At 54.1% G+C, this 25,851-nt stretch overlaps 2 protein-coding genes across 8 annotated transcripts in view; both read left to right on the forward strand.

Annotated features, from left to right (window-relative positions):
- Window positions 1–10,048, forward strand: part of ACOXL (acyl-CoA oxidase like) — a 371,066-nt gene extending 361,018 nt beyond the window's left edge. For both annotated transcript variants that reach the window (XM_051836339.2, XM_051836342.2), the window contains exon 19: window positions 8,222–10,048. In XM_051836339.2, the coding sequence (XP_051692299.1) occupies window positions 8,222–8,422 (201 nt within the window). In that variant the 3' untranslated portion in view covers window positions 8,423–10,048. The remainder of the gene's footprint in view (window positions 1–8,221) is intronic.
- The window catches only part of BCL2L11 (BCL2 like 11), a 50,165-nt gene continuing 34,236 nt past the window's right edge, over window positions 9,923–25,851 (forward strand). Inside the window, exons 1-3 of one of the 6 annotated variants that reach the window (XM_051836352.2) lie at window positions 12,638–12,937; window positions 14,058–14,194; window positions 14,357–14,446. In XM_051836352.2, the coding sequence (XP_051692312.2) occupies window positions 12,642–12,937; window positions 14,058–14,194; window positions 14,357–14,446 (523 nt within the window). In that variant the 5' untranslated portion in view covers window positions 12,638–12,641. Of the gene's footprint in view, window positions 10,049–11,158; window positions 11,300–12,549; window positions 12,581–12,637; window positions 12,938–13,159; window positions 13,453–14,057; window positions 14,447–25,851 lie in introns of those variants that run through there. The other 5 variants (XM_051836363.2, XM_051836354.2, XM_070068802.1 and 2 more) reach the window with 5 other exon arrangements.

Below are 25,851 nucleotides of genomic sequence, written 5' to 3' on the forward strand. Positions count from 1 at the left end.
CAAGCAGTGGCTTACCCCACTGCACCACAATGCTAGCCCCCAGCTGTCACTCTTATCACTTTACTCATGCATGAAGTTTTCTCTGACTAATCTTATGGTTTTTCCATTCCTTTGGTCTTAAGCAATTTTTCTATGATGTGCCTGAGTGTGGTTTTTTTTTAAATCTATCTGCTTGATATTCATTGAGCTCTAGAGTATGTAGAAGATATTTTGTATATCAAGTGCAGAAACATTTCAGCCATTGTACCTTCGTGTATTTCATATCACGTTCTCTTTAACTTCTAGGATCCCAGTTGCATGTAGGTTAGATTGCCCTTACAATTCCACAGAGCACTGGGGTTCTGCTCGCTTTATTTTCTTTGCCCACTTTGGTATGACTTCTACTGGTTTGTTTTTAAAAGTGCCAGTCTTACTTCTTCAATGTTTATTTTGCTGTTTAAGCCATCCATGAATTTTTATCTCAAATATTCCATCTTTCAGTTCTAGATTTTTCCTTTTAGAGGCCACATTTATATCACGAAATATGTCATTATAACCCATTCTATCTATTGTCTTATCTTAAACATTCTTGAACCTGTTTATAATAGTTGTTTTAATATCCTTATTGGTTAATTCCGATAACTAATCATTTACAAGTCTGCTTTTATTGATTGCATTTTCTCCAAATTTTGCCTCACATTTTCCTGCTGCTTTGTGGGTTTCTAACTGTTTATTACACTCCAGAGATCACATATAACAGTTTTTATTTTGTTTTGTTTATGTCCCTGCTTTGGGGGGTTGGTGGCTGGGGTAAGGGGCTGATTGTGAAGACTCCTGGCAGAGTCAAGTGAAAGACAGAGTGCATTGTGTTCAGCCCACAGCCGTCCCGTGCTGCCTCTCTGATCCCAGCAGCAGCTGAGACCGGGAGGTGGGGGAGGGGGGTGCTGGCTGCAGCCTCAGACACCTCTGACTCCACCTCAAGTTCAGGTGCAGCACCGCCCACACACCCAAGCGTTACAAGGATGTACAAGACAATATGTGGTTCTCTGGCTTTCTGGCACCCGTGAACATCTGCCTTTATAGCACAACTCTGGATTGGGGTTAGGAGTTGTTGTGCCATTTGGTGTGTGTCTACTCCAGTTCTTTCCAGTCCCGCTACATATGGTCCTTTTCCTCAGCACTCCAGAGGCTGTCCATCTCTGGTGGTCTCACACGCCCGTCCACCTGCACCCCAAGCAGAACTCTATCTTCCACATAGAAACTTGCATGGCTTTGGCTTCCCTCTAAAGAGCTTGTTTCTACCTGAAATTGCTGCATTCATAGTCCCTTATGTTTAATGCTTCCCAGTACTTCCATACAATGTGTGGTTCCTATTTTGTCCAGATTCCTCTGCTTATTACCCAGTGAGCACAGTTCTCTTGAATCCTTCTACATCTGAACAGAAGTAGAAACCCTCCCAAGTTGCTTTTGGAATCATTTAGATCTAGGAAGTTAGAACTCCCAGGACCCTGGATAAAAAAGTCCTCCACAATAACTCTGGTCTCTCCCTATAAACAGTTGGCTCTCTGAGGCCATGAGTTCCACATGCATCGATCCAAATTACTGCATGCTGAAGATGTTCAGAAAAAATAAACCGTGTCTGTACTGAATATATACAGACTATTTTTCTTGTCATTCTTGCCTACCAATAATATTTAATGACTATTTACACAGAATTTATGTTGCATTAGGCATTAGAAGTCATCTCGAGATGATTCAGTGTATATGAGAGGATGTGCATAGGTTATTTGCAAATACTATGCCAGCATGGATATTGAGGGACAGCCATATTTAGTTCTTGTATTTTATGGGGCTCTTCTCTATATATAATATTTATTTTATTTGAAAGTCAGAGTTAGAGAGAGAGAGAGAGAGTCTTCCATCTGCTGGTTCACTCACCAGATGGCCACAATGGCCAGAGATGGACCAGGCCAAAATCGGGAGCCAGGAACTTCATCCAGGTCTCCCACATGGGTAGCAGGGGCCCAAGCACTTGAGCCATCTTTCGCTGCTTTTCTTGGGAGGGAATTGGATCAGAAGTGGAGCAACTGGGACACGAACTGATGCCCATAAGGGATGCCAACATTGCAGGTGGTGGCTTTACCCGCCATGCCACAAAGCAAGCTCCAAGGGCTCCATCTCTTAAAATTTTTTTGATTGAAAATTATGCCTCTGGAGGTTCAGCTGTAGCACAGTGGGTTAACGCCCTGGCCTGAAGCGCCAGTATCCCATATGGGCGCCGGTTCGAGACCCGGCTACTCCACTTCCAATCCAGCTCTCTGCTATGGCCTGGGAAAGCAGTACAAGATGGCCCAAGTCTTTGGGCCCCTGCACCCACGTGGGAGACCCAGAAGAAGCTCCTGGCTCCTGGCTTCAGATTGGCGCAGTTCCAGCTGCTGCGGCCAATTGGGGAGTGAACCATCAGATGGAAGATCTCTCTCTCTCTCTCTCCTCTCTGCCTTTTTTCTCTCTGTGTAACTCTGACTTTCAAATAAATAAATAACTATTTTAAAAAAAGAAAGAAAAAGAAAATGATGCCTCTGGTGGGGGCTGATGCTGTGGCACAGTGAGTTAAGCTGCCTCTTGCAATGCTGGCATCCCATACTGGAATGCCGGTTGGCTTCCTGGCTGCTCTGCTTAGCTCCCAATCCTGCATCTGGGACAGCAACGGTTGGGCCTCTGCTGCCCATGCGGGAGGCCAGGATGGAGTTCCGGGCTCCTGGCTTCAGCATGGCTCAGGCCTGGCCATTTGGAGAGTGAACCAGCAGATGGAAGCTCTCTCTTTCTCTCTGTCACTCTACCTTTCAAATAAATAAATCTTTTCTCAAAATCTCTAGGAAACTGGGGAAAAATATTATTCCTTCTGGGTATGTTCACATTTCATTAAGCCTGTACTTATCAGGCTAAACTGTCAGATGACTAAAATGCCATATTCTTTCGTACGAAAAGGTGTGAAGCTAATAGTAACTCTTTATATTAACCACCTAATTGAATATTCTTTCTTGTTTCATGTAAATGTTCTTGCAGAAAATGCTACCAAGAGCGGCATTGTGGTTACTTTAATTCCATTGCCAAAACTTTTATATGGTTTCCTGTAGTCTAAAAGGGAAGCTCTATGCACTTGTCTTCTTTTTAAACCTCTCCTCTTATGAATCAGTCGCAGAATGAATCAAGGGCAGGAGTGTGCGTGCAGTGGGTAGAGCTGATGTCTCAGCAGCAGCAGTCTCGTTTTAGGCAATGATGATGAAGCATACGGTCGAGTTGCAGAGAACTCGACTGGAGAACAGGTGCACACAAGGTTTAGAGATACTCACCCTGGGGCCAGAGCCACTTGGTCCCTCCCTCTTAGACATAAGGATGGCTTCATGGATTGGAAATGGCAACAGCAGGGTTCAAAGCCCCATTTCCTGAAGTGGGTGTTTTTAGTCATACTTAGCAAATAGTTGAATTGTGTACTCTTTGGCTGAAAACAAAAATTGCCACAGGACGAACCCTCCCTCCAATTCAGCTCTCTAGTAGGCTAAGTAAGGGGGACGCTGCTGCTCCCTGGTGAGGCTGGCAATTTTTCTGCTGAAACATGTCAGATTACACTAAATAGTTCTTATCAGCTGAAGAAGTCATCAACATAAACTATCATTACATTGATTCAGAGGAAAAGCTGGAGTCCGGGGTACTGAATAGAGCTGTGGGATTTTGTTTTGTGCTGTGAGACTGTATGGTGCAACCTCGGACCAGCCCGCAAAGGCCCTGCCTGAGCCCGAGGCCTGAGTGGTGTTCAGTGGGGACAGGAATGGGGCTCTTTTCCCAGGGGCTGTTGGGTAAGGAGACGGAACCACGGCACACATTGTGAGGCTATGCCTCTCGCCTGTGCGCCACGTTTGTTTTTCTTTACAGTGACTGCTAATCAGGCACTAGGGGTTAAGGTGGCAAATTAACCATCCCAGACCTCCCACCCTGCTTAGGGAATGTTTGTTTACAGGATGAGTGATTCTGCTCCAGAATCAGTGGGAGATAAATCAGACCAAGGCCTCTGCGTGGTCAGTGAGTTTGGAAGTGTTTACAAGAATTAGCAAGAGCTGTAGGTTAACGCCTCGATTGTGGCCATTGTTATTGGTCATGAGTTAGCAGTCACCAGCCTACTGCTTTTGAAAAATATTTCTGCTTATTATTATTTTTTTGAGAAGTGGGGAGAGACAGCAGGAGCAGGGGTTGGGGGTGGAGAGAGGTCCCATCTGCTGGTTTACTCTCCAAATGCACACAATGGTCTTTACTGGGGCTTAATCCAGAAGACAGGTACTCAGTCCAGGTCCCCCATGCGAGTGTCAGAGACCCAGTTACTTACGCCACCACCACTGCCACCAGGGTCCGCACTAGAAGGAAGCTGTTGGGAGCCGAGCCAGGCATCAAAGCCAGCGCTCCGGCGTGGGGTGTGGCCACCTAACACCTAGGCTAACCCCAGCGCTGCAGGCTGCTCTTTTGAAGGCAGTGGAATTGTGTTTGATGACAGGGTGATGGGCTGCAGAGGAGCACAGGGGGCTGCTCGGCCAGTGCTGAAGGGTCTCCCCACTTGCTGAGGGACACCCTGCACATGGTAAATGCCCCCTGCCCCACACAGGGAAAGAACCCACCATGTTTGGAAGACCGTCTGAATGAGCACATTTTCTGGAGAGCTGGAACCTCGTCCTTCTGCGGGAGAAGCTCCCAGATCTTGAAGCTGGGCTCTTTCACATCAGAGCAGTTGGCTCTGAACCCAATGTGCTTGGCACCTGCCTGCGGTGGCCACATCACACAGGGCCCCTGGCTCCTGCAGCTGCCCTGGTCCCCTTGGGGAATCTGAGCCAGCACTGCCAGGCAGCCCCGTGCCCTCCACACTGGGCGTGCACAGAATGTTGATTCTGACTTGGGGAGAGCTTCGCGGGCCACTCATGTGCTCTCATCGAGGAAGCATTTCCTCAGCCGTCATCCCACATCCTCTAGGGACTGGACCAGTGAGGCACTGGGGCCAAGATGGAGGCAGAAGGGTAGAGCAGACTGTTGATGCAGAGAATCTCAGAATAAAACCCCAGTTCTGAGTACATGACTTGGAGCGAGGTGCGAAATTCTTTAAGCCTTGGTCTCATCTACGAAATGGAGCAAGGGCTGGTGGAGTTGTTCTGAGTACTGAATGAGACAGTAGGCATCATTGCCTCCTCAATAACCTAGCACACAGTAGGTGTGCAGCAAATGCTGAAGCAGCACAGAGCTGCTGGGTAACCTGGGTTACCCAGGTCAAGTGTCGTACGTTGCTTCACAAAACTGCTGGGGATGCAGCCAGGTGGTTCCTCTGTGCCCTGGAGCCTTTACATGCTTGGCCATCTGGGATGGGCTATGGAAAACATGACCCTCCCTGGCACAGATGGGTCCTTGGCAAGGCTGGGGTAACAACCTATGACAAATTGCGTGGGGCCTGGGGTCGGACAAGACAAGCATGCACTAACATGAGGGAGAGCAAAGGTGGGCAGGGGAGCCAGAGGCACCTGCCAGAAGGCCAGTGCTGCATGATAGCAGGAGCAAAAATTGCCATGGGACGAACCCTTCCTCCAGTTCGACTCTCTAGTTAGGCTAAGTAAGGGGGGGACACTGCTGCTCCCTGGCAAAGATGGTAAAACCTTATTCTACCAATGACTCTTACCTTGTTCCCATATCCTAGCTTTTAGATTAAAAAATACCACTTGATTCATTGTTTTAAGTTGCCTTTTCTTTAAAAACTTTTCTCAATAGTCAGTGAATCTAAAATCAAGTCGACTAAAAAAGAATGGACAAGAAATGACATTAAACGCCACTCCTATCTAACCATCTCTTAGAAAGAAAGAGTTGGCTGCATTGAGTTTCCTTTTGAAAATGATGTATAACTGATGCCTTTTAGCAAGTTTATTTGTTGTTTGGTTGTGGTAAGGTCAAAAGTTTCCATTTCTGTGCATTTAAGCAAGGATGATTGACATCAAGGTTGTGGGTAGGCAACCTGGGCAGGTCTCTGGCTCGTCTTAGGTAGGCGCGAACCTGGGGCTCAGAAATCACGCCACTCTAGACTTCTGCTCAGCAAGTGGTCTTGGTGTTACAGGAGAGCAAAGATGGAGTTGCAAAGATGCTTAAGGCCTAAATGCTGGAATTCACAGTGACACCTTCTCCACATTTTATTGGCAAAGCAAGTTGCAAGCCAGCTCAGACGCAAGGGATGGAGAAAAAGACTCTAGCACAGTGCCCAAGCAAGACAGGGGCTAATCAAGACACATTCCTAGTTGGGTAAGGGGCTTGACACAGAGACCAGCATGAGGTCATGTGGCACCAGCAGCAGGAGAGGTGAGGCACAAGGAAAGAGGCAGCGAAACCTTTTGCACAGAGTGTGACAAAAGTTGGTTGAGGGGCCAGTGTTGTGGTGCACCAGGTTAAACTGCTGCCTGTGACGCCAGGATCCTATATTGGAGTGCCAGTTCAAGTCCTGGCCACTGTAATCCCAGTCCCACTCCCTGCTACTACTTCTGGGAAAGCAGTGAAGATTGGCTCAAGCACTTGGGCCCCTGTCACCTACCTGGGAGACCCACATGAAGTCCCCAGCTCCTGGCTTCAGCCTGGCCCAGACCTGGCTGTTGCAGCCATTTGGGAGAGTGAACCAGCAGATGGAAGATCTTTCTCTTCTGTCACTCCCCACCCCCTGACCCCCTCATTCTGCTTTTTTGTTGTTGTTGTTGTTTTCAAGTTGGTTGAGTTTCGTAATGCAAACTCAACAGGGGAAAATCACCTTGAATAATCATATGACAATTCGTGGACCGGGTAGGGGCTGTGTAACCTCTCATGGTTTTGAACTATGTGGTTAAAGACACTGAGAGTTGACAGATTAGTCAGGGATTTGTCAAGAGCATTAATTACAAACTTTGACATCTTGGCCTGTGAAAGTTCATCTTAGTGCATCTTGCAAATATGATCAAAGTCTTTTCAGTACTGATTTGATGGTGCTTAACCACAGCGTGTGGAGAATGAAGTTTGCATTAGACATTACTGGTGTAATAGAGCACGTTTTCACGGAGGAGTGGGGTTGGGCCTGTACCATTCATGCTGTCCCCCACTTGGCTCCCATTACTCCACCCGCTTTTGGGGGCCCTGCCTTTTTTGGTGTTCTCTGAACACCTGAAATGGCATTCTGTCCCACTGTCAAAGAAACCGCGGTCTTCACCCTAGTGAGGGCCAGGTGAGGATAAGGTGGGCTCATGTGATATTTTTAAACCAAGACAACATGGGTGCTCACTGAGATTCCAGGGGTGACAAGAGTTTACAACTGCAAACTTGAAACATAGAGGCCCACAGTGCTGGCCTTTGTTTAACTTTAGAAAAAGCATTATTTTTGGCAGCTTTCTTTTTTTCTGGGAATAAAATAAAATGTGCTGGCACCTAAACTATGGAAATGAAAATAAACACGCACCCAGGGCAGCTTGTCCAAGGTACCGGCCCGCATCTTCCTCTCCCCTCGGCCAGTGATTTCTGTCTGAACAGCTGGGGCTATCCGCGGAGCTTTCAAGTTAAGGACAAGGTGATCACCCGCAGCCTCCGGTGGACAGCGCTCGAGGGTGCCAGCCCAATGTCGGCCCGCCGACCCACCGTGCCAAGCGCCAGGGCTGTGGCCAGCCATGTGTCAGAGGGCGCTAGCGTGGGCCGGCGGGCCGGGTGTCCACGAGTTCACCTGCTCTGAGGCGCTTCCCGTTCAGTTGCGTCTGCGCACCAGAGGGTGGCACCCCAGGCACTGCAGAGGCGACTAGCTGCGGAAGACAGGCGAAGGCGGCGGCGGCGGGCGGCGGGCGGCGGGCGGCGGGCGGCGGGCGGGGGCGGGGAGGAGGAACGGAGCGCAGGGAAGAGGAACATTGACGAATTCTGAGGCCTCCGTGTCCAGCTCCGCGGCCGACACGGAGGCACAGCCGCCGCCGCTCCAAATTTCGGGGTTCTGCAGGGCCAAGTGTCACGGAGTTGGGAATTTCTAACATGTAAAGGGGCTCCCGAGGGCCATTCACGACCGGTGGCTTCGACCCGCCTGGGTCCCGAGAAATCCGAAGAGAAACCAGTTTCTGAGGGCGCGGGGTGTGTGGGTCTTTGGGCCTGGTGGGAAAGCCGCCGGGCCCAGATCTCTCCGAGCGCGCCCAAGGTCTGATCCACGCCTTTGCGTCCTGTTTTCCAGTTGCTGGACCTGTGCAACTCCGTGAGAGACGACGCCCTCAGGGTGATCTCTGCTTTCAACATCCCAAGGACCAGCCTCCACGCACCCATCGCCGGGATCCCCAACCCGCGGGCCGCCTGGGCCTTCTATCCCGCCTGCCTGCAGCCGCTGGCCCGCGAAGGGCCGCCCTCCCCGCGGCCGGAGCAGCGAGCCAAGCTGTAACGGGCGTGGCGGGAGGCGCAGTGGCCCGCGCGCCGCTCGCGCCGCTGCCGCCCGGAGCTGGGGCAGAGGCCGGACCGGCACGCGCCGAGCCGTGCCCGCGGCGACCCGAGTCCCGCCGAAACTGGCGCCGCGCGTCGCTAGCCGCACAGTTAGTGCGGCGCCTTGCTCTCTCCCTGCAACCCCGCACCCCGCTAGACGGTCGCGGTGAGTTCTCCGCACAGGCGCGCCCCACGGTCGGGTGCCGCCAAAGGTGACTCAGATTTCTGGTGATTAAAAAAAAAAAAAAGTGGTGCTGGGTGAAAAAATAAAAAGCAAAACCTGAAAATCAAACACCCTCAGGCAAAAGCGGAAAAATAAAGGTTCCACCCGTTGTGCGCGCAGGCGAAGGCTCAGTTCGGCGGCCGAAGCTCTTTCAGAGAGGCAGATCCTGTTGGACTCGGTGAAGAAAGGCCGGGTAGAGGTAGGAGTGGGGGCCTGGGGCTGTGCGCCCGCCCCAGCAGGTCTCCGGGCCGGCGCTTTCGCGACCCTCGGAAGCTGTCATCTGCGTTTGGAAGGCGCACACCGACACAACCAAATAAAGCAAGCAGGCTCCCGCGGCTCGCCGAGAACCGGGAGGCGGGCCCCCGCGAGATGCCGCAGCAAACTGGTTTTGGAACTCCCACTCCCGTGGTCCGAGGCGCAAGCCATAGCTTTCCTATTCTAATCTCGTGTGCCCGACTGCATTCTTCTCTCGGCCCCAAGCCTTCTGCCCTCTCCCCTCCTTTAAGGTCCCGAGGCAGAGACAGAAGGGCTGCTGCGCTGCCTGCGTCCGCGAGGGCGACGTCCAGGATCGGTGACTCAGCGCCCACCGACCCTTCCGTGCGCTCGGGCGCTTTTTCCGGAGGTGCGCTCCACGCGGCGGGGAACGCGGGACCCGGTCTCGGGGTAGCGCTCCAGACAGGAGCGCGCAGCCCGGTGCTCTCTCCCCGAAGCCTGTGCGCTTTGAAGCGCTCACCGGGTCCCTGGCGCGGCGCCCCGGGGGCGCTGGAGCTGTACAGGCGCGGACACTGAGCCAAGGGGCGCTCTGCTGCGTGGTTCTTTTCTGGGCCCTTGACTGTCGCCCAGCCCCGTTGAACGCTCGGGGCAGCGGCTTGCGCGGCCAAGGCTGCGGTGCTTGCACCCGGGGGCGACGCGGGGCCGCCAAGGCGCGGAGAGTTGGTCCGATCGTCGAAGGCAGACGGGCTGACTGGGCCTCCGAGTCCACTCGGCGCTGTCCACGCCCACGCCCTTGCCCTCTTGCAGCGAAACTCCCGGGCGGGGCCCGGCGCGCCTCCTCCCGCTTCTCCCGGAACCCGCGGCCTCCTTCACCTCGAAGGAGACTTTAACCTGGGGCTGTGCTGTGTCACGCTGACGCTCGATCTGCTTAGGAACGTCACCATCGACCCAGGCGGCCGGGCGGCAGGACGCCGCCTCCCCATGCCAAGGCCCCTTCCCTCCCCGCGCTGGCCGGGTGCGGGGTCGGGCAGCCTCGGAATCGAGTTTCCCTGATCCGGCTGGGCTGCCCTCCCCGGCGCGAAGTTCCCTTTGCGATCCACCTCTCGCTCCTTCCCCATGGTCACCTGGAGGCCTGGGGCTGGGGGTTCGCAGGTGCGCTAGGGGCCGGCAGGGGTCGGGCCACCGGCCGCGTGCCAGGGAGGCGGCGGTCCGCGGTGCGCCGCCGGGGGATGGCAGGGCGGGGCGCGGAGTTCGGTCTCCGCGGGACAAGGGATCAGGGGCACGCGTGGAGGAGCGGCGGGAGAAGTCGCGCCTCCGCTCGGTTCTCCCAGCGTGGTCCAGACATCGCCGTCAGCCTTCCCTCCTCCAGGGATTCCCGCTCGGCAAACCTCAGGGGTCTCCCCCGAGCTGCGGGTGTAGGCTTCTCCCGCACCTGGGGTCGGCGGCCCTCCTCGGTGTCTTTATTTTTTGTTCAAATGATTCATTTTCGAGTCCTTTTTTCATTTCCCTATTTTCATCCGCTCTGCGCACACTCGCATCCTGCCCCGCACCAGGGCTGCGGGGAAGACGCCTGCTTACTTCAGCCCCTGGCCCCTTCCCTCGACTCCCCGTCCCACCACGGGCTCGGGGTCTCTCGATGCCCACAGAGAGCGGGACAAAAGTTGGAGAGTTATTGCGGGGCCCGCGCCGAGCGCGGCTGCGGGGTGGGTGGGTAAGGGGATGTGCCGTCGGCTGCTCGGGGTTCCTTGGCGCCCGCAGAGCTCAGAGCCACGGTATCCAGCCCCGCGTCCGCGAGTTCTTCAGGGCCACCCCAGCCCCGGCACCTGCCCCGGAGCCAGCCCCTCACAGCGTGCCCAGATAGTTCCGAGAGGCCGACCCCGGCCCGCGTCGGCGATGTCACCCTTCGGGGTGGGGGTTGGGCGCTCACACCGCCGCCCGCAGGGTAAACACGCCGGGGCGGGCGGCGCGCGAGGCTGCGAGCGCGCGCGGCGGGGCCCCCAGCGGGCCCTCCCCCGCCCTCACCTGTGGGAACCTGCACGCGCCGGCCGCCCGGGCGCCACGGGGGCGGGGCCTGCGCGCCCGCCGGCCGGGGGCGGGGTGTGGGGGCGGGGCCCGCGGTGATTGGGCGCGGGCGCGGGGCGGCGAGCCCGAGCTGGGCTTGCAAGGCCGCGCTGGTTTCACTTCGCTCGGCGCCGCCGCGGCTTCTCCAGCTCGTCGGAGCGCTCCATCCAGCATTGCCGCTGCCGGATCCTCTTAGCCACCCTGCCAGCCTTGCCCTATTGCGGCCAACACCGCCTCGGACTGCCTGGCCCGTCCCGATCCCGTCGCCACCGCCTCGGCGCCCTTCCCCTGACCCACCTCCCCCCAATGTCTGACTCTGATTCTCGGACTGAGAAGCGCAAGGTAAAAATGCCTGAACCCCGGGCAGCGGGCCGGGAACGGATGGGAGACAGGCACAGGGGCCCGAACGGCTCCACCCACCGCCCGCTTCCCGCGCACGTGCGGGCAGACGCGCGCGTCTCCGTCCCGCTTGTCGCCGGGCGGGAGGCGGCGTTGGTGCCCATCGTGTCCCCTCTCCGGCAACAGGAAGGGTCATCCGCGCAGGGGTTGCATGCCCTTGGCCGAAGTGTGGCTAGGGCCGGGGTCTGGTGCGCGACGGTGCAGCGTCGCGGACCCGGGTGGAGAGGCGCTGGCTCGGGCGCTGGGGTCCGCTCTGAGGTACCAGCCCCGCACGCGCAGCCGGGAGATCTCGCTGCCCGGCCACGGGTCGCGGCCTGCGGTCGAGCGGCGCTCTGCTTTTCTGGAGCGCGCGGCCGGTTGCAGAGGGTTTGCGGAACTGTGGTGGCTACTTAACAGGATAGTGGGCTTTTCCTTTTACCTCTTCAAGCAGAGGAGTCGGAGCAGTTTCTGCGTTCGCCTTCTCGGACACGCCTGGGGGTGTCCCTGCTCGGTCTGTGGATGTGCTGCGGGCGGTGCCAAGCCGCACGATCCGCAGACAGCGAGAGCTCCAGGGCCTCCCCTTACAACCAGGGCCACGAGCCCCGGCTGGCAAAACCTGCCCGGTGCGCGGGGCCGGGCTGTCTTAGTTCGAGCGTGCCCAAGCGCACCCATAACCCATCTGCGGTGTCCGCTGGAGGCGCCGTGGGCTGCAGGCCGTGCCCCCGGGGGTGGGCGCTGCGGGCTGAGAACCTGCCCGTCGCGGAGGGTGGGGACATGGATGTGCGCGCTCTGATTTGGGGCTGGCCCGCTGCGCGCGGGAGAAGGGGGGGGAAAGTTGGAGAGAGCTGCCACCGCGGCCGGGGCGACCGCAGAGGTCCTCGTTCCGACCGGCCTGAACCTAGGGGCGAGTGGCTAAGGCACGGGGTGTGACGGCGGCCCTGCGGCTCCTGCTTTGTCTCCAGGTGACCGGCTGCCGGGGCGGCGGCGGGAGCTGTCGAGGCGCGCGCGGTGTCCGACCGGGCGCAGGGGAGGCCGGGGCAGCCGAGCCCCCCGGAGCCTCCGCCAGGGCTGTCGCCGCGGCTGGCGGAGAGGCGCTCGGAGGCGAGTTTGTCAACAATCGCCTCGCCTTTGGCGGCCTGACCCGTAGGCGCCGCCTCCGCCTCCGCTGCCGATTGGCTGCGGCGCCGAGCGATCGCGCTCGGGCCAATTGGGAGCGCGGGCACCCGGCGCCAGCGGCGCGGGGAGGTCGGTGGTGCCGGCGGCGGCGGGCGCAGTGCGCGAGGGGAGGAGCGGGAGGAGGCGGAGGATGTTCCCGGCGGCGGCGGCCGGGGCAGCGCGGGCTGGAGGCGCGGCGCGGGCTGGAGGCTCGGCGCGCGGAGCCCTCGGCCACCCGGGGGATCGCAGCAGCGGCGGCGGCGGCAGCGGACGGGCGGGCAGGCGTGGGCTCTGCGCTGCCCAGGGGGCTGTGAGCCCGAGCGCCGGGCTTTGTCTCCAGCGCCGCCTTCGTGGTGACGGTCTGGGGGCGCCGGGTCGGCGAAGGGCGCGGGCCGGACGCCGCGGGGCCCGGGCGCGGACGCCACGCTCGGAAGGGAAGGGGCGGACGTGAGTTTTGCTTGCCTGCTTTGCAAGGGGAGGGTCTCGGGCGCCTGGCGTGCGGAGCGAGCTGTGAACTTCTGCTGGAGGGGGCTGCCGGGGCAGGCTCCGGGGACGGTGGGGGGGTCGGGGGTTTGTCCGTTCGGAGGCGCGCGCCTCGCAGGAACGCCGCACCGTGCAGAAGTTCTTTCCGGTTCGGCGCGGCGCGCGGGCGGGGAGCGGGAACGCAGGGCGATCGGGGAACACCGCAGCCGGGCCGAGCCGCGCTCGGAGTTACAAACTCTATTGTGACGCACTTACTACGACTGCGGCCGCTGCCAAACCTTCCCCAGACTTGCTGCCCTCAGCATTTTCGGCGAACAATGGGGCCGGAGCGGGGAACGCGGCCAGCCGCCTGCAATCGCTGCATCTGCGCCTGGCCCTGGGCTGCAGCGCCGGCTGATCCCGGGAAATCAGAGCCCGCTGGGCAGCCCGCTGGGAGTTCGGGCTGGTGCGGGTCTGTCTAGCGCGAGGAGCACATGCCGGTACAGTGCAGCCGAGCCGCTGCTGTGTGTGCGCCTGAGCCCTGGACGCTGGGGCGCTATTTTGTTTGGGGCTGCGGAGTTGAGTTCCAACTGAGGTCATGGGGGCTTTTTCGTTCTGGGTGCATTTTTTTGCTCCTATCTAGGATTTCATTTTAAAGTGCTTGAACTTTTTTTTTTCTTTAAGATTTTATTTACTTATTTAAAAGGCAGAGTTACAGAGAGGCAGAGAGAGAGAGAGAGGTCTTCCATCTGCTGGTTCACTCCCCAGATGGCTGCAATCCGAAGCCTGGAGCCAGGAGCTTCCTCCCGGTCTCCCACGCAGGTGCAGGGGCCCAAGCACTTGGGCCGTCTTCTACTGCTTTCCCAGGCCATAGCAGAGAGCTGGATAAGAAGTGGAGCAGCCAGGACTGGAACTGGCAACCATATGGGATGTGGGTGCTACAGGGTGTGGCTTTAGCTGCTGTGCCACAGTGCTGCCCCCACCCCCAAGCGCTTGAACTTTTTAAGAACTTTTAATGAGTAGGTGAAAGTTGGCCAACTACGCGTTTTTGAGCTGAAAAATAAAACCTGAGCTTTATTTATTTATTTACTTATTTTATTCACAGAAAAAACGACCAAATGGCCAAGCAACCTTCCGATGTAAGTTCTGAGTGTGACAGAGAAGGTGGACAGTTGCAGCCTGCGGAGAGGCCGCCCCAGCTCAGGCCTGGGGCCCCCACCTCCCTGCAGTCGGAGCCGCAAGGTAATCCGGAAGGCGACCGCTGTGCGCACGGCAGCCCTCAGGGCCCGCTGGCCCCATCGGCCAGCCCTGGCCCTTTCGCTACCAGGTCCCCGCTCTTCATCTTTGTCCGAAGATCCTCCCTGCTGTCTCGATCGTCCAGTGGGTATTTCTCTTTTGACACAGACAGGAGCCCGGCACCCATGAGCTGTGACAAATCAACACAAACCCCAAGTCCTCCTTGCCAGGCCTTCAACCACTATCTCAGTGCAATGGGTAAGCAAAGCCTGGGTAAGACGAAGCCAGCATACGGGTGTCTGCATAGCTGTGTGTGTGGCGTCCACGTTACGTGTATTTTACTTTTCCTGAAAGGTAGAGGTTTTCCATCAGCTGGTTGCTTCCCCAGATGCCCACCACGGCCTGGACTGGACTGGGCCAGGCCAAAGCCAGGAGCCTGGAACTTGGCTCTGAGTCTCCCGCCTGGGTGGCAGGGACCGAGCTAGTTGAGCCATCACCCGCCGCCACCGAGGATGTGCGTTAGCAGGGTGCTGGAGTTGGAAGCGAAGCTGGGCCCTGCGCCCAGGTGCTCTGGTGTGAGATGCAGGCATCCTGGGTGGTGGTCACTTCTGCACCGAGCGCCCACCAGGTGTAGTAGCATTTAACCCTTGTAGGATCCTTCCACCGGTTTGTTTTGTGTTTTGATGGGAATGGAGACTATGGCAAATGAAATGTCAAACCTACACTGTTTTTCCCCCCACATTAAGTTTGGTGGCGGCGATGAGCTGAGGTTCAAATATCAGCATTTGGGATGAAAGTTCTGAGTGTGCTTCCTCCACTAAGCTAAAGCCCGTAGCCTTGGCATGCTCTTCAGCCGCCAGGCTTACCCTGTGAGTGCTGGTCCACTTCCCAGGTAGCTGGGCGGTTACAGGAAATAGCTGAAGGTGTGGAGAAGCGGGCGCACGGGTGAATCATTTTCCAGAGTGACGTTAACCAAGTGAACTGTTCATCTAAGCAGAAGCAGCACGGAGCCATGAAGATGATTGTTTTTGGCTCAAGTGCCGCTCTGGGCTTACAGCGGAGCGGGGGTGTGGACTGGTGCTCCGGAGGTTAGGTTGTAGGCTTTTGTTTCAGGGACTAAAGGTGGTTTTAGGGTCGGCACTGGGAGTGGCCAGTGCGAATACCCAGCAAGGCCCGCAGTAGAGCCAGTGAGGCAGCCGGAGCTGGTAGAGGTTGTGGCAAGTTGGCGAGCTCGTGCGCCTTCTGTGTTAGGGCAGAGGGGCGGGCGGTCTCAGGTCTTCCGGTCATCCGGGAATGCTGACTTTGATGCCAGATAGGCTGCCATTGAAGCAAACTATGCTCAGGTGAGAAGCACTTGCAGCCCTGACCTTGGGCGTGCTGGCTGTGACTTTGAACGGTGGTAACCAGGGGAGGAGAGAGTCTCAGGGGTCCGTCCTGATGGGCAGGGTTTATATGTCCATCAGTGGCCACCAGAACCACATTTACTCTCCATCCAGGTTCGCCTGCCCTGTGTAAACAAACTAGAAGCGAGCGAGCAGTATAGTCCAGGACAGAGCCTGCTAGAATCTGAATCACACTTATCGTGCCGGAGGCTAAGCAGAGTCAAGTTCACAGACCAGAGCCCTGAATTCTGGAACGCAGTGACCCATTTTGGGCTTGGGAGCAGGAGTTGACCCTGTCTTCAGAACCTTCGGGGCGGGGGGGGCTTGGAGGAGGCAGGTACATGCCCGTGCTACAGAGCCTTTGGACACAGCCTCAGGAGGGTGTGTCACCTGTCAGAGGTTGGCAGCCATGGCAGAAATGGCAGTCGCTGCACGTGTTGGCTGGACATCTCCTTCTTGATGTGGCAGGCACTTCCAAAAAGGAGCTAGGGGCTGTTGCCACTGTTACCTTAATTAGGCCACTGCTGAGCTCCGATCAGCCTTCAGAGTTCTCGGTGCTCACAGCCGTCTCTAGTCTACGTGTGAGCCTCTCTGCAGCACACTTTAAATTATATGTATGTCTCATTCAAAGACAAACCTCCCTTCCTCTGGTACCCTGCTCAGATGCCCGCAATGACCAGGGCTGGACCGAGGCCAGAGCCAGGAGCCAGGAGCCAGGACCAAAGTCCAGGTCTACCATGTGGCTGGTAGGAACTCAGTTACTTCAACCATCACTGCTGCCTCCCAGATCTGCAGTAGCAGGAAGCTTGTGTCAGGAGCCGAGTACTGAACCCAGGCAATCAGATGGGAGACAGGTGCATCTTAGCCACTGGTGTAAGCGCGTGCTCCCAGCTGGGGGCATTCTTGCAGACTGAGTGAGCTGGTAGAGGTCCATGGATGTATGCCTGTTGTGAGCGCTCTGGAAGCTGTTGTAGTTCTACACCGAATGCCTGCACAACAGTCTCTGCTTGTGGCTACTTTGTGCGTGGAAATTGCTTCTCCTTCCTTGTCAAAGGTTAGCTGTTGAGATCATGCACTGGTCTTTTTCTTTTATTTGAAAGGCTTGGAGACAGACAGCTCCTGTCCCCGGTTCATCTCCTAAATGCCTGGAATTGTTAGGACGAGGCCATGCTGGAGCTGGGAACTCAGTCCAGATCTCCGGTGTGGGTGGCAGGGACCCAGCACCTGTGCCATCACCTGTTGCCTCCCAGGGTGTTGAATCAATGTGCCAACCTCCCACCCCGCATGGACTTCGCAATGTAAAGACGGGCACGAGTGTGTTTTTGTGTGACGAATGCTACTGAACAGGCTAGTTGTAAGGGAAACACCTGCTGGAGATGACAAGCTTTTAAGATCACTGTCTTCAGTGGGTCTCGAGATGGTGTTTTGTAGTACTAACCACGTTCGTGATAACTGGTGTGATACTGCGTAGGATTAGGTGATAAGTTATAAGGAGTTTGCTTGATTAACATACCAAGGTCTGTTTTCAGTATGAGGTTCTCAGGAGCTTTGTTTGGGAAGAGGATGTATGGGCGGGCTGAGGATTACTGTGGAGGAGAGGACTTAGGTGGACTTGTGAGTTTATTAAAGCCGAGACTAAACTTGGCGGTTTTGTGCTCTGTAACTAACTTTTCCCCTGGTCATTCTTACCCTCTTAGCTCAGTGCCTAAAGCCCATTTATGCTGGGTTGATAAGTGGTTTCTCTTATCTTTTCGGCCTTGTTCAGTTTTCCTTGCTCACCCGTATCCATTAAGATTTTCAATGCAGCTTTTGATAATTTATTGCAAGATCCATTTTTGACAAAGGAGTCTTTATGGCTGGTGAGAGGCCAGCAGGACCCGGGTGCGAGGTTAGAGAGGGGTTCTCCGTAGCCAGGGGCTCCTTCCGGCACAAAGTCGTTTTCTGCTCAGCAGCTCGGGGTGGAGAACAGCGAGTTCTTGCATCTTTGTTCTGAGAAAGCCCTGTCTGGGCCGCGTAGCAGGTAGGTGCCGGGTGGCAGTGGCCTGTCTTCCCCTGTGGGTCTCGTTTTTCTGCAGATACGTGGGAAGGCTAGTGTGTTTGCAGGCAGACAGACCCACTTGCAGTTTCCCTAAACCTTTCCCTCAGTTTCAGTCTCTCTACACTCTGGGAGGATTAACTTGACAAATGATCTCTTAAGTGAACCTGAATATTCTTATGAAAATCACCCACACGTGCTGGCTTGCCGAGTGCTTTTCTGGTGAGTGTTTTTCCACCGTGTGTGTGTGTAAAGCAAGCGTGTTAAATCCTCTGCATATTCTTATCCCGAAGTGTAGTCACTGTGTCTGGAAATAAGAATTGAGAAAGGCCAGGCTGTGGATGGTGCTGGCTAATAGTAACTCCCCACATGTCACGTTTGCAGTGTCTTTTACTTCTTATTAAAAAAAAAAAAAGATTTATTTATTTGACAGTCAAAGGGAGAGACAGACAGAGAGATCTTCCATCTGCTAGTTCACTCCCCAGATGGCTACAGAGGCCACGGCTGGGCCAGGCCAAAGGCAGGAGCTTCATCTGAGTCTCCCACCTAGGTGCAGGGGTCGGTCCAAGCACTTGGAGCCATCCTCTGCTGCCTTTCCCAGGTGCATTAGCAGGGAGCTGGATTGGAAGTGGAACAGTCAGGACGATGCCCATATGGGGTGCTGGTGTTGGAAGTGGCGGCTTTACCCATCGCACCATAGCGCCAGCTCCTGTTAGTGTCTTAAACCAACTTGCTCCCTGGCACAGCAGAATTCGTGGATAGACGTTAGTAACATTCCGTGCTGCTCAGCGGCCTATGGAGCCTGGGTCCCTCCTTTAGACCCTGGGTACCTTATGGGAGGCTTAAGGTCCGGCAGGATCTCGGCAGCACCGGATGAACAGGAGAGGCCCAGGGACTGGTGGAGGGCCACGGGGCTCTGCCTCTTAGCCTTTGCACAGAGCAGTTTTCAGTTGAGAGCAAAGGAGATGCCAAAACAGATCTGCCCCCTGCCCCACTCCTCGGTATTTTGAATCACCAGCATCCAGTGTAAGGCGTGTCAGGTATGGATGGCAGGAGAGGTCCAGCTCAGACCCGCACCGCAGGGCAGCCGTGTGAGTGCTGAGCCCTCCAAGTGGGGCCAGTCCCAGTTGAGCGTGCTCTCTACATCAGTACACACGGGATTTTAGAGATGTAGTCTATTAAAAGAAAATGTAAAACATCATTGTCACATGGATCCCATGTTGAAATGCTAGTCCTTTAAATTTATGGATTAAATAGAATGCAGATTATTTTTTAAATTGTGGTTTAAAAAAATGCCATGTAAAACTCCTGGTCTCACCCGTTTATTTCAAAGTGTGTATGTGGCTCAGGAGTGTTCGGCACACTCACGTCACCGCCATCCGTGTCCAGAAGCAGATTTCATGTTGTAAAACTGCAGCTGCCCACCTGTTAAGCAGCCAGCCCCGGGGCCCCCTCCCCACAGCCCTTGGCAACCTGTGTGCTGTTGACTACTGTAGTACCTTCTGTAGGCAGAAGCACGCAGTCTCCGCGCGTCCACGGCCGGCTTGTTTTTCTTAGTATTGTGTCCTCGGGCTCATCTGGCTTGTGGCGTGTGGCAGAAGTCCCTGCTCCCCAGGCTGAAGAGGAGCTGCCCGCTGCGTGCACACACCGCATCTGGTCTGTCCATTCATCCAGCGGTGTGTGGGGGTTGCTGTTTCTTGGCTGGACTGGTGCTGCTATGAACACGGTGAGCAAGCGCCTTCCAAGTCCTGCCTTGGATTCCTGTAGCTCTGTCCCCGGAAGTGGACTTGCCCGATCCTATGGTGATTCTGAAATCCCCGTGCAGTCTCCCCAGGCGGCGGTACCATTCTGCATTCCCACCAGGAACGCAGGCTGCGGGAGGTTCCAGTTGCTCCAGACCCTTGCCAACACATGCATTTCATGACTGTGTTTTCATGGTTAGCCATTCTCACGGATGTGAGTGACTCCTCGTTGTTTTCACTTGTATTTCTAGTAAGAGATAATGAACATCCTCTCCTTAAAAAAAAAATCATTTATTTATGTATTTTTCTAAGAAGCAGAGAATTCCCTTCTGCTGGCTTACTCCCCAAATGCCTACAGTGGCCAAGCTTGGTCAAGACCAAAGCTGGGAGCTGAAAACTCCATTTTTTGGGTCCCCTATGGGGGTAGTGGGGACCCAAATACTTGTACCATCATCTCTGCCTCCCAAGTGTGCTGGCATCCAGAGCGGAGCCAGAACTCAAACCCAGGCGGTCCAGTGTGGAGTGCAGGCATCCCAGACAAGGTCTTCTCTATTAAAGGAAACACCCTCCCAAATATCTTTTCCTGTATGAGGGGGGTTCTTCCAAAAGTTCGTGGGAATGCATTTTATGGAAAAAAAAAAATGCCTGGATTTCAAAGGTTTTGAGCACCAAGATAAACTTACCTGTTAATTCTGATTTCCATGTCCCTTCTAAGTGCCCTCATATTTGTTGGCCATTGAATAAAGCATTTTTAATACTGATCTTATCGGGTTCTTTTTCCTCTTCTCAAGTGTGGCTGCAGGAATACATGTGCGATTAGGTCCTGGCGGGCGGGCTGGTCTTGCAGATGGCAGAGCCGGGGTGTGCAGTGGGGCCGTAGGCAGCGTCCAGACCTGACCTAACCCCTCAGGTGCATCATTTCCACGAACACGCTGCTTTTGCCGACTAACAGTGCAAGCGGTGACCCTAATCTGTGAGCCTCTTGATCATTCCGTGAGCCTTGTGCCTCGCTCTGCTCTCCAGGCAGACGCCTCTTCATCCTCCCTGGTGTGTGTGAGCTTCGGGAAAGGGGAGTGGAGTGACCCAGTTCCCTGGCATGTGGTCAGAGCTGCCTGGGAGCCCCCTGGGGGACCCAGCACTGGCCTTCAGACCTCACCATCACTTGTTGGGACATAAGGAGAAATGAGGGCACTTTAAAGGGACAAGAGAAGAATGTCTTTAGTGTTCTCAACAGCGATTAGTCATTGATACTTGTCCAGTTTTAGAGAGATTGGCGTGCGTTGGTAAGGAGTGATCCCAAGAGGCCCTGGGTACCAGCGGTGGGGAAGGTCCAGCCTGCTGGCCCCGAAGCGCCTGTCAAATCACAGTGGCCTGGCCCTGCCGAGACTCAAAATGCAATAAATCTGCAGCAGGCTAATTCCTGAGTTGATGCTCTCGAATGATGTTATAAATATCCAAATGGCCCTTGGCAGAAGAAAGGTCCCGCACCCCTGCTGTGTCCCCTTCACCCAGCGTCCCGCAGTGGCGCCACCAGTGAGCGACTTGGGTAGGACCTGTGTGCTTTGCTCAGTCTGACATGCACTCCGTCTTGTGTGTCTGAGTTTGCCCCTGTGTGGTTGCATCCAGTGGGGTAGGTCTGTGTGGCTGCCGCCACCGTCAAGGTGCAGACAAACTCCCTCACAAGGCACTTTCTAGAACCCATTTCTAGCCACGGCCACACCCCTCTCGTCCCCAGACCCCGATCTCACAGCTGCGCTTGGTTGTTCCCGGCCGTCGCTAGCTTTGGGTAATAGGCTTCATTCACTCAGCACAGTTCCTTTGGGACCCATTCGAGGTGTGTGTGTGTGTGTGTGTGTGTGTGTGTGTGTGTGTATATATATATATATATATGCCAGGCTTCCTTTTCTTCCTGGCTGAGTAGTATTCCCCAGAAGGGATGCTCCACAGGTTGTGTGGCCAGGCAGTTGTCGCTGGACATCAGGTCACACGCTGGGTGTTGTCCCCTGGGCACAGCTGCTCACTGAGGGCCAGTGTTGTGGTTGAGGACAGGCACGTGCCGGACGGGCAGTGAGCAGCTGCAGGGAAGCCCCCGGAGGTTTTTGTGAGAACAGGGTTTTCCTTTCTCTGCGACAGATGCCCAGAAGTGCAAGTGCCAGGCCATCCGGTTTCGCAGCTTGGGTGCGCCGTGCAGATCCCCGCCAGCCTCGTGGAGAGCTCCGCTTTCCCCACAGCCTCACCAGCGCCTGGCGTTCGCATGCTCTCTTACTGTAGTGTCCTGGCAGCTGTGTGGTCCTGTCTTACTGTAGCTGTAATTGGCATTCCCCTCATGGCACGCTCATTTGCATCCATGCGCGCCCTCACTGAAGGGGCTCTTCTTGTCTTTTGCTCCTTTCTAGTCGGATTTTTCTTTTTAATTTATTTCTATTTGAAAGGCAGACAGAGAACTTCCCTCCTCTGCTTCGCTCCCCAAACGCCCACGACAGCCAGGGCTGTGCCAGCCCAGAAGCCAGGAGTCCCCAGTCTCCATCCAGGCCTCCCACATGGGTGGCAGAGACCCAAGCACTTGAGCCATCACCTGCGGCCTCCCAGGGTGCGCAGAAACAGGCAGCTGGATTGGAAGCAGAGGAGCCGGGACTCAAACCAGGCGCTCTGACGTGGCATGTGGATGTCCCAAACAGCGGCTTAACCGCTGCCCCAAAGGCCTGCTCTTGAGTGTCCGGAGCTCCTTGGAAAGATTCAAGGCCTAGAATCTGTTGTCAGATATGTGATTCATAAATTTTTTCCCCCAATCTGTTGCTTTTCATCCTCTTTATTCCTCATGGCTAAGAGGTTTCATTTTGACATGGTTCACAAACTAGAAGTTTTTAATGCTTTAACAAGCATGTGTAATCTGGTCCATTTATTTGCTTACTGAGAAGCAAAGAGAGGCAGATGGAGAGAGCACCCATCCAGCTAGTCCACACCCTAAATGCCCGCGGCAGCTGATAAGCCAGGCTGAAGCCATGAGCTGGGAACAGCCTGGGTCTCCTATGTGAGCGATGCAGATGAATCATGTGAGCTTTCACCGCTGCCTTCCGTGGTCTACGTTATCAGCAAGCTGGAATCAGGACCAGAAGCAAGTATCAAACCCAGACACAATGATTCTGAGCCACAGGTGTCTAAGCCACTAAGGCAAAAGCCTGCGCCCAAAGCTTTTAATTCTCCTTAGGTCCGGTTCACCCATTTTTCCTTTTACGGTTCATGCTTTCAGTGTCGAGTCTGTGAATGCTTCACCTCGTTCTGGGCCCCAAAGATTTTCTGCCAAAAGTTTGACAGTTTGACATTGTATGTTTGGGTTCGCGGTGCGTGTGAAGGTTGTAAAGGTGAGGCCGGTACTCATCCTTTTTGACTGTGGATGCCAGTTATTCCAGCACCGTTTGTTGCAAATGCTCTCTCCCAGAGTTGCTCGTGTGCCCCTGTCAGTCACTTGGCACTCCTGAGGGTCTGTTGCTGAGTTCGTCATATGCCCTTGGCCTCCGGTTCCTCCGCTGTACCACACTGTCTTGATTAGTGGAGTTAGAACAGTGGGTAGATGATTCCCTAGGCGTTATTCTTTCTTTCCAAAATTTCCTCAGCCTAAGGCCTGTGCCTTTTCACAGACATTCTAGAATAAGCTTGTCTGTCCTGCGACACCGCTTGCCGAGGTTTTGATAGGCATTTCCTTAAACCTGGAGATCATCTGGGATGAGTCAATGACGTCTTCACCCTGCCGAGTTGCCATCCACGAGCAGGCGTGTTTCTCCGAGTAGGTAGGTCTGCTTTGGTTTCTTCGGTTAGAGTGTTCTCGTTTTCAACATGCGGATCTTCCGTTTGTCATTTTTGCTCTATACAAAGTACAGAAGGTTCCAACTTGTGATCTTTGAACTTTGCCGGGGTGCAAAAGTGGCTGTGTGTTCAGTGGCAACCACACTTGGAATCTGGGCTCCTGATGTTTTCCAGGGCTAGTATAAGGTGGTGCAGTCCTCTCGTGATGCCGGGCAGTGAAGCCACAGCTCCCCGTCAGCCCTGCGGGCACCAGGGGAAGTGACGGGCACCCTACAGTGCACCGTCTTGCTCAGTTAGTGCGTTCTGTAGGTTTAGGAGTATTCTGTGTTTTTTTTACTTAAAATGTTTTTAGCATCCTAGAAGTTTATTGGGACATAACCCCATAGTAAGGCAAGGAGTGTCTGTATTTTGTTTACTTTGGAGCAATTAAAAAATATTTATTTGAAGGCCGGTGCCACAGCTCACTAGGCTAATCCTCCGTCTGTGGCGCCGGCACCCCGGGTTCTAGTCCTGGTTGCTCCTCTTCCAGTCCAGCTTTCTGCTGTGGCCCGGGAGGGCAGTGGAGGATGGCCCAAGGGCTTGGGCCCTGCACCTGCATGGGAGACCAGGAGGAAGCACCTGGCTCCCGGCTTCGGATTGGCGCAGTGCGCTGGCCGCAACATGCCAGCTGTAGCGGCCACTTGGAGAGTGAACCAACAGAAAAAGGAAGACCTTTCTCTCTGTCTCTCTCTCACTGTCTAATTCTGCCTGTTCCATATATATATATATATATATTTAAAAGGCAAAGTGACAGAGGGGGAGAGAGGGAAAGAGAGAAAGATTGATTTTCCATCAGTTGCTTCACTCCTGAAATGGACAATAAGCCTAGAGCCAGGAACTCTATTTGGTAGGTATGGAGTAGGTAGCAGGGAGCCAAGTACTTGGGCCACCATCCACGGCCTTCTCAGGTGCATTAGCTGGGAGCTGGATTGGTAGCTGTTTATCCCATGGGATGCAGTTTAACCCACTACACCACCACACTGGCCCCATCTTGGTAATATTGTATATTTTTTTTTAATATTTATTTATCCATTTGGAAGAGTTACAGGTAGAGAGAGAGAGAGAGAGAGGGAGATCTTCCATCTACTGGTTCACTCCCAAGATGGTCACAATGGCCGAGCCTGGGCCAGGCCAACGCCAAGATCCAGGAGCTTCACCCAGTTGTCCCATGTGGGAGGCAGGGGCCCAAACACTTGGGCCACATTCTGCTGCTTTTCTCCAGGCCATTAGGAAGGAGCTGGGTCAGGAGTGGAGCAGGCGGGACAAAAACTGGCACCCATGTGAGTTGGCTAGTGTCGTAGGTAGCAGCATTACCTACTAAACCACAATCTGGCCCTGGTGCTATCATATTTTAGAATTTTAACTTGGGCTTTTGTATATAGAAGTGCAGTGTGTGTGAGTGTGTGTGTGTGTGTGTGAGAGAGAGAGAGAGAGAGAGAGAGAGATTCATGTCTAATGCATTCTTACTGAATTCACTAATTCTATAATTTTTTTTTGAAAAATTTCTCCAGAGATCTATGCAGTCATATAGTCTACATTTAGGGAGTTTTATTCCTTTGCTTTATTCCTATGTGCATTTTATGTCTTCTCCTTGCCCTGTTCCACTGGCTTGAACTTCTGATACTACGGTTGAATGGGAGTGGTACAAGCAGGCATCCGTGCCTATTGCTAATCTAGGGGCAAGGCCTCTGTTTTCAATCATAGATGGTGTGAACTGTAGGCATTTTGTGCGTGCCCTTTAAAAAGGGGAAGTTTTGCTTTGCTTCTAGATTGCTGAGAGTTTTTATCGTGAGTAGAGTGGGTGTTGGGTGTTAGATATTCATTCTGCCCCGACTGATAGGATGATACCATTCCGCTTATGTTAGCCCCTTGAACCTGAGGCTGCTGCAGTTAAATTGATCAGTCTAACCCCCGGGCCTGGATAATTCCTTCTTGGGCAGGTGCAATTCTTTGTCTGTGCTGCTAGAGGAGTGAATTAGCTGATACTTTGTTAAGAGTATCTGGACCTAAGTAGCTGTTTGCTTTAAAGAATGTCTGATTTCAGTTTTAACCTTAACAATTTCGTTCTATTTCCCAAAAGAGATAGTGCAAAATTGGTATTGATTGTTTAAATGTAGCATTCTCTAGTGAAACAGTCTAGGCTGAGAGAGTACACATAAAATTAGAAATTTAATTTTTTAGTTCTTGTAAGACTAGTTAGGTTGTTTATTTCATCTTCATTGAGTCTTGGTAGCTTGTGATTTTCAAAGAATTGATGCGTATCTTCTAAGCTGTTGGATTTATGGTATGAAAAGTATTTGTAATGTTGCCTTGCTTGCCTTTTAAACAGATGTAGGATCTGTTGTGATGACTCTGTTTCATTTCGGATATCGATAATTTGAGTCTTTTTTTCAATCTCTATCAGTCTCATCAGGTTTATGGATTTTTTAAACCAGCTTTAGGTCACAGTGATTTTTTTCTGTTTTCCTGTTTTAAATTGCATGGTGTATCATTTCTCTGTTCTGTTCAATTCGTGTTTATTCTGTTTTTCTAGTTTATTGAGATAGGAACTTACAGTAATGTTCTGAGAACTTTCTTCCCTATGAGCATTCGTGATAGAAATTCCCTTCCCAGCTCTGCTGTGAGCTGCAGCTCACGTGTCTCGGTGTACAGTGTTTTCAG

The sequence above is a fragment of the Oryctolagus cuniculus genome, chromosome 2 (genome assembly GCF_964237555.1).
Source record: "Oryctolagus cuniculus chromosome 2, mOryCun1.1, whole genome shotgun sequence".
Taxonomy (NCBI): Eukaryota; Metazoa; Chordata; class Mammalia; order Lagomorpha; family Leporidae; genus Oryctolagus; species Oryctolagus cuniculus.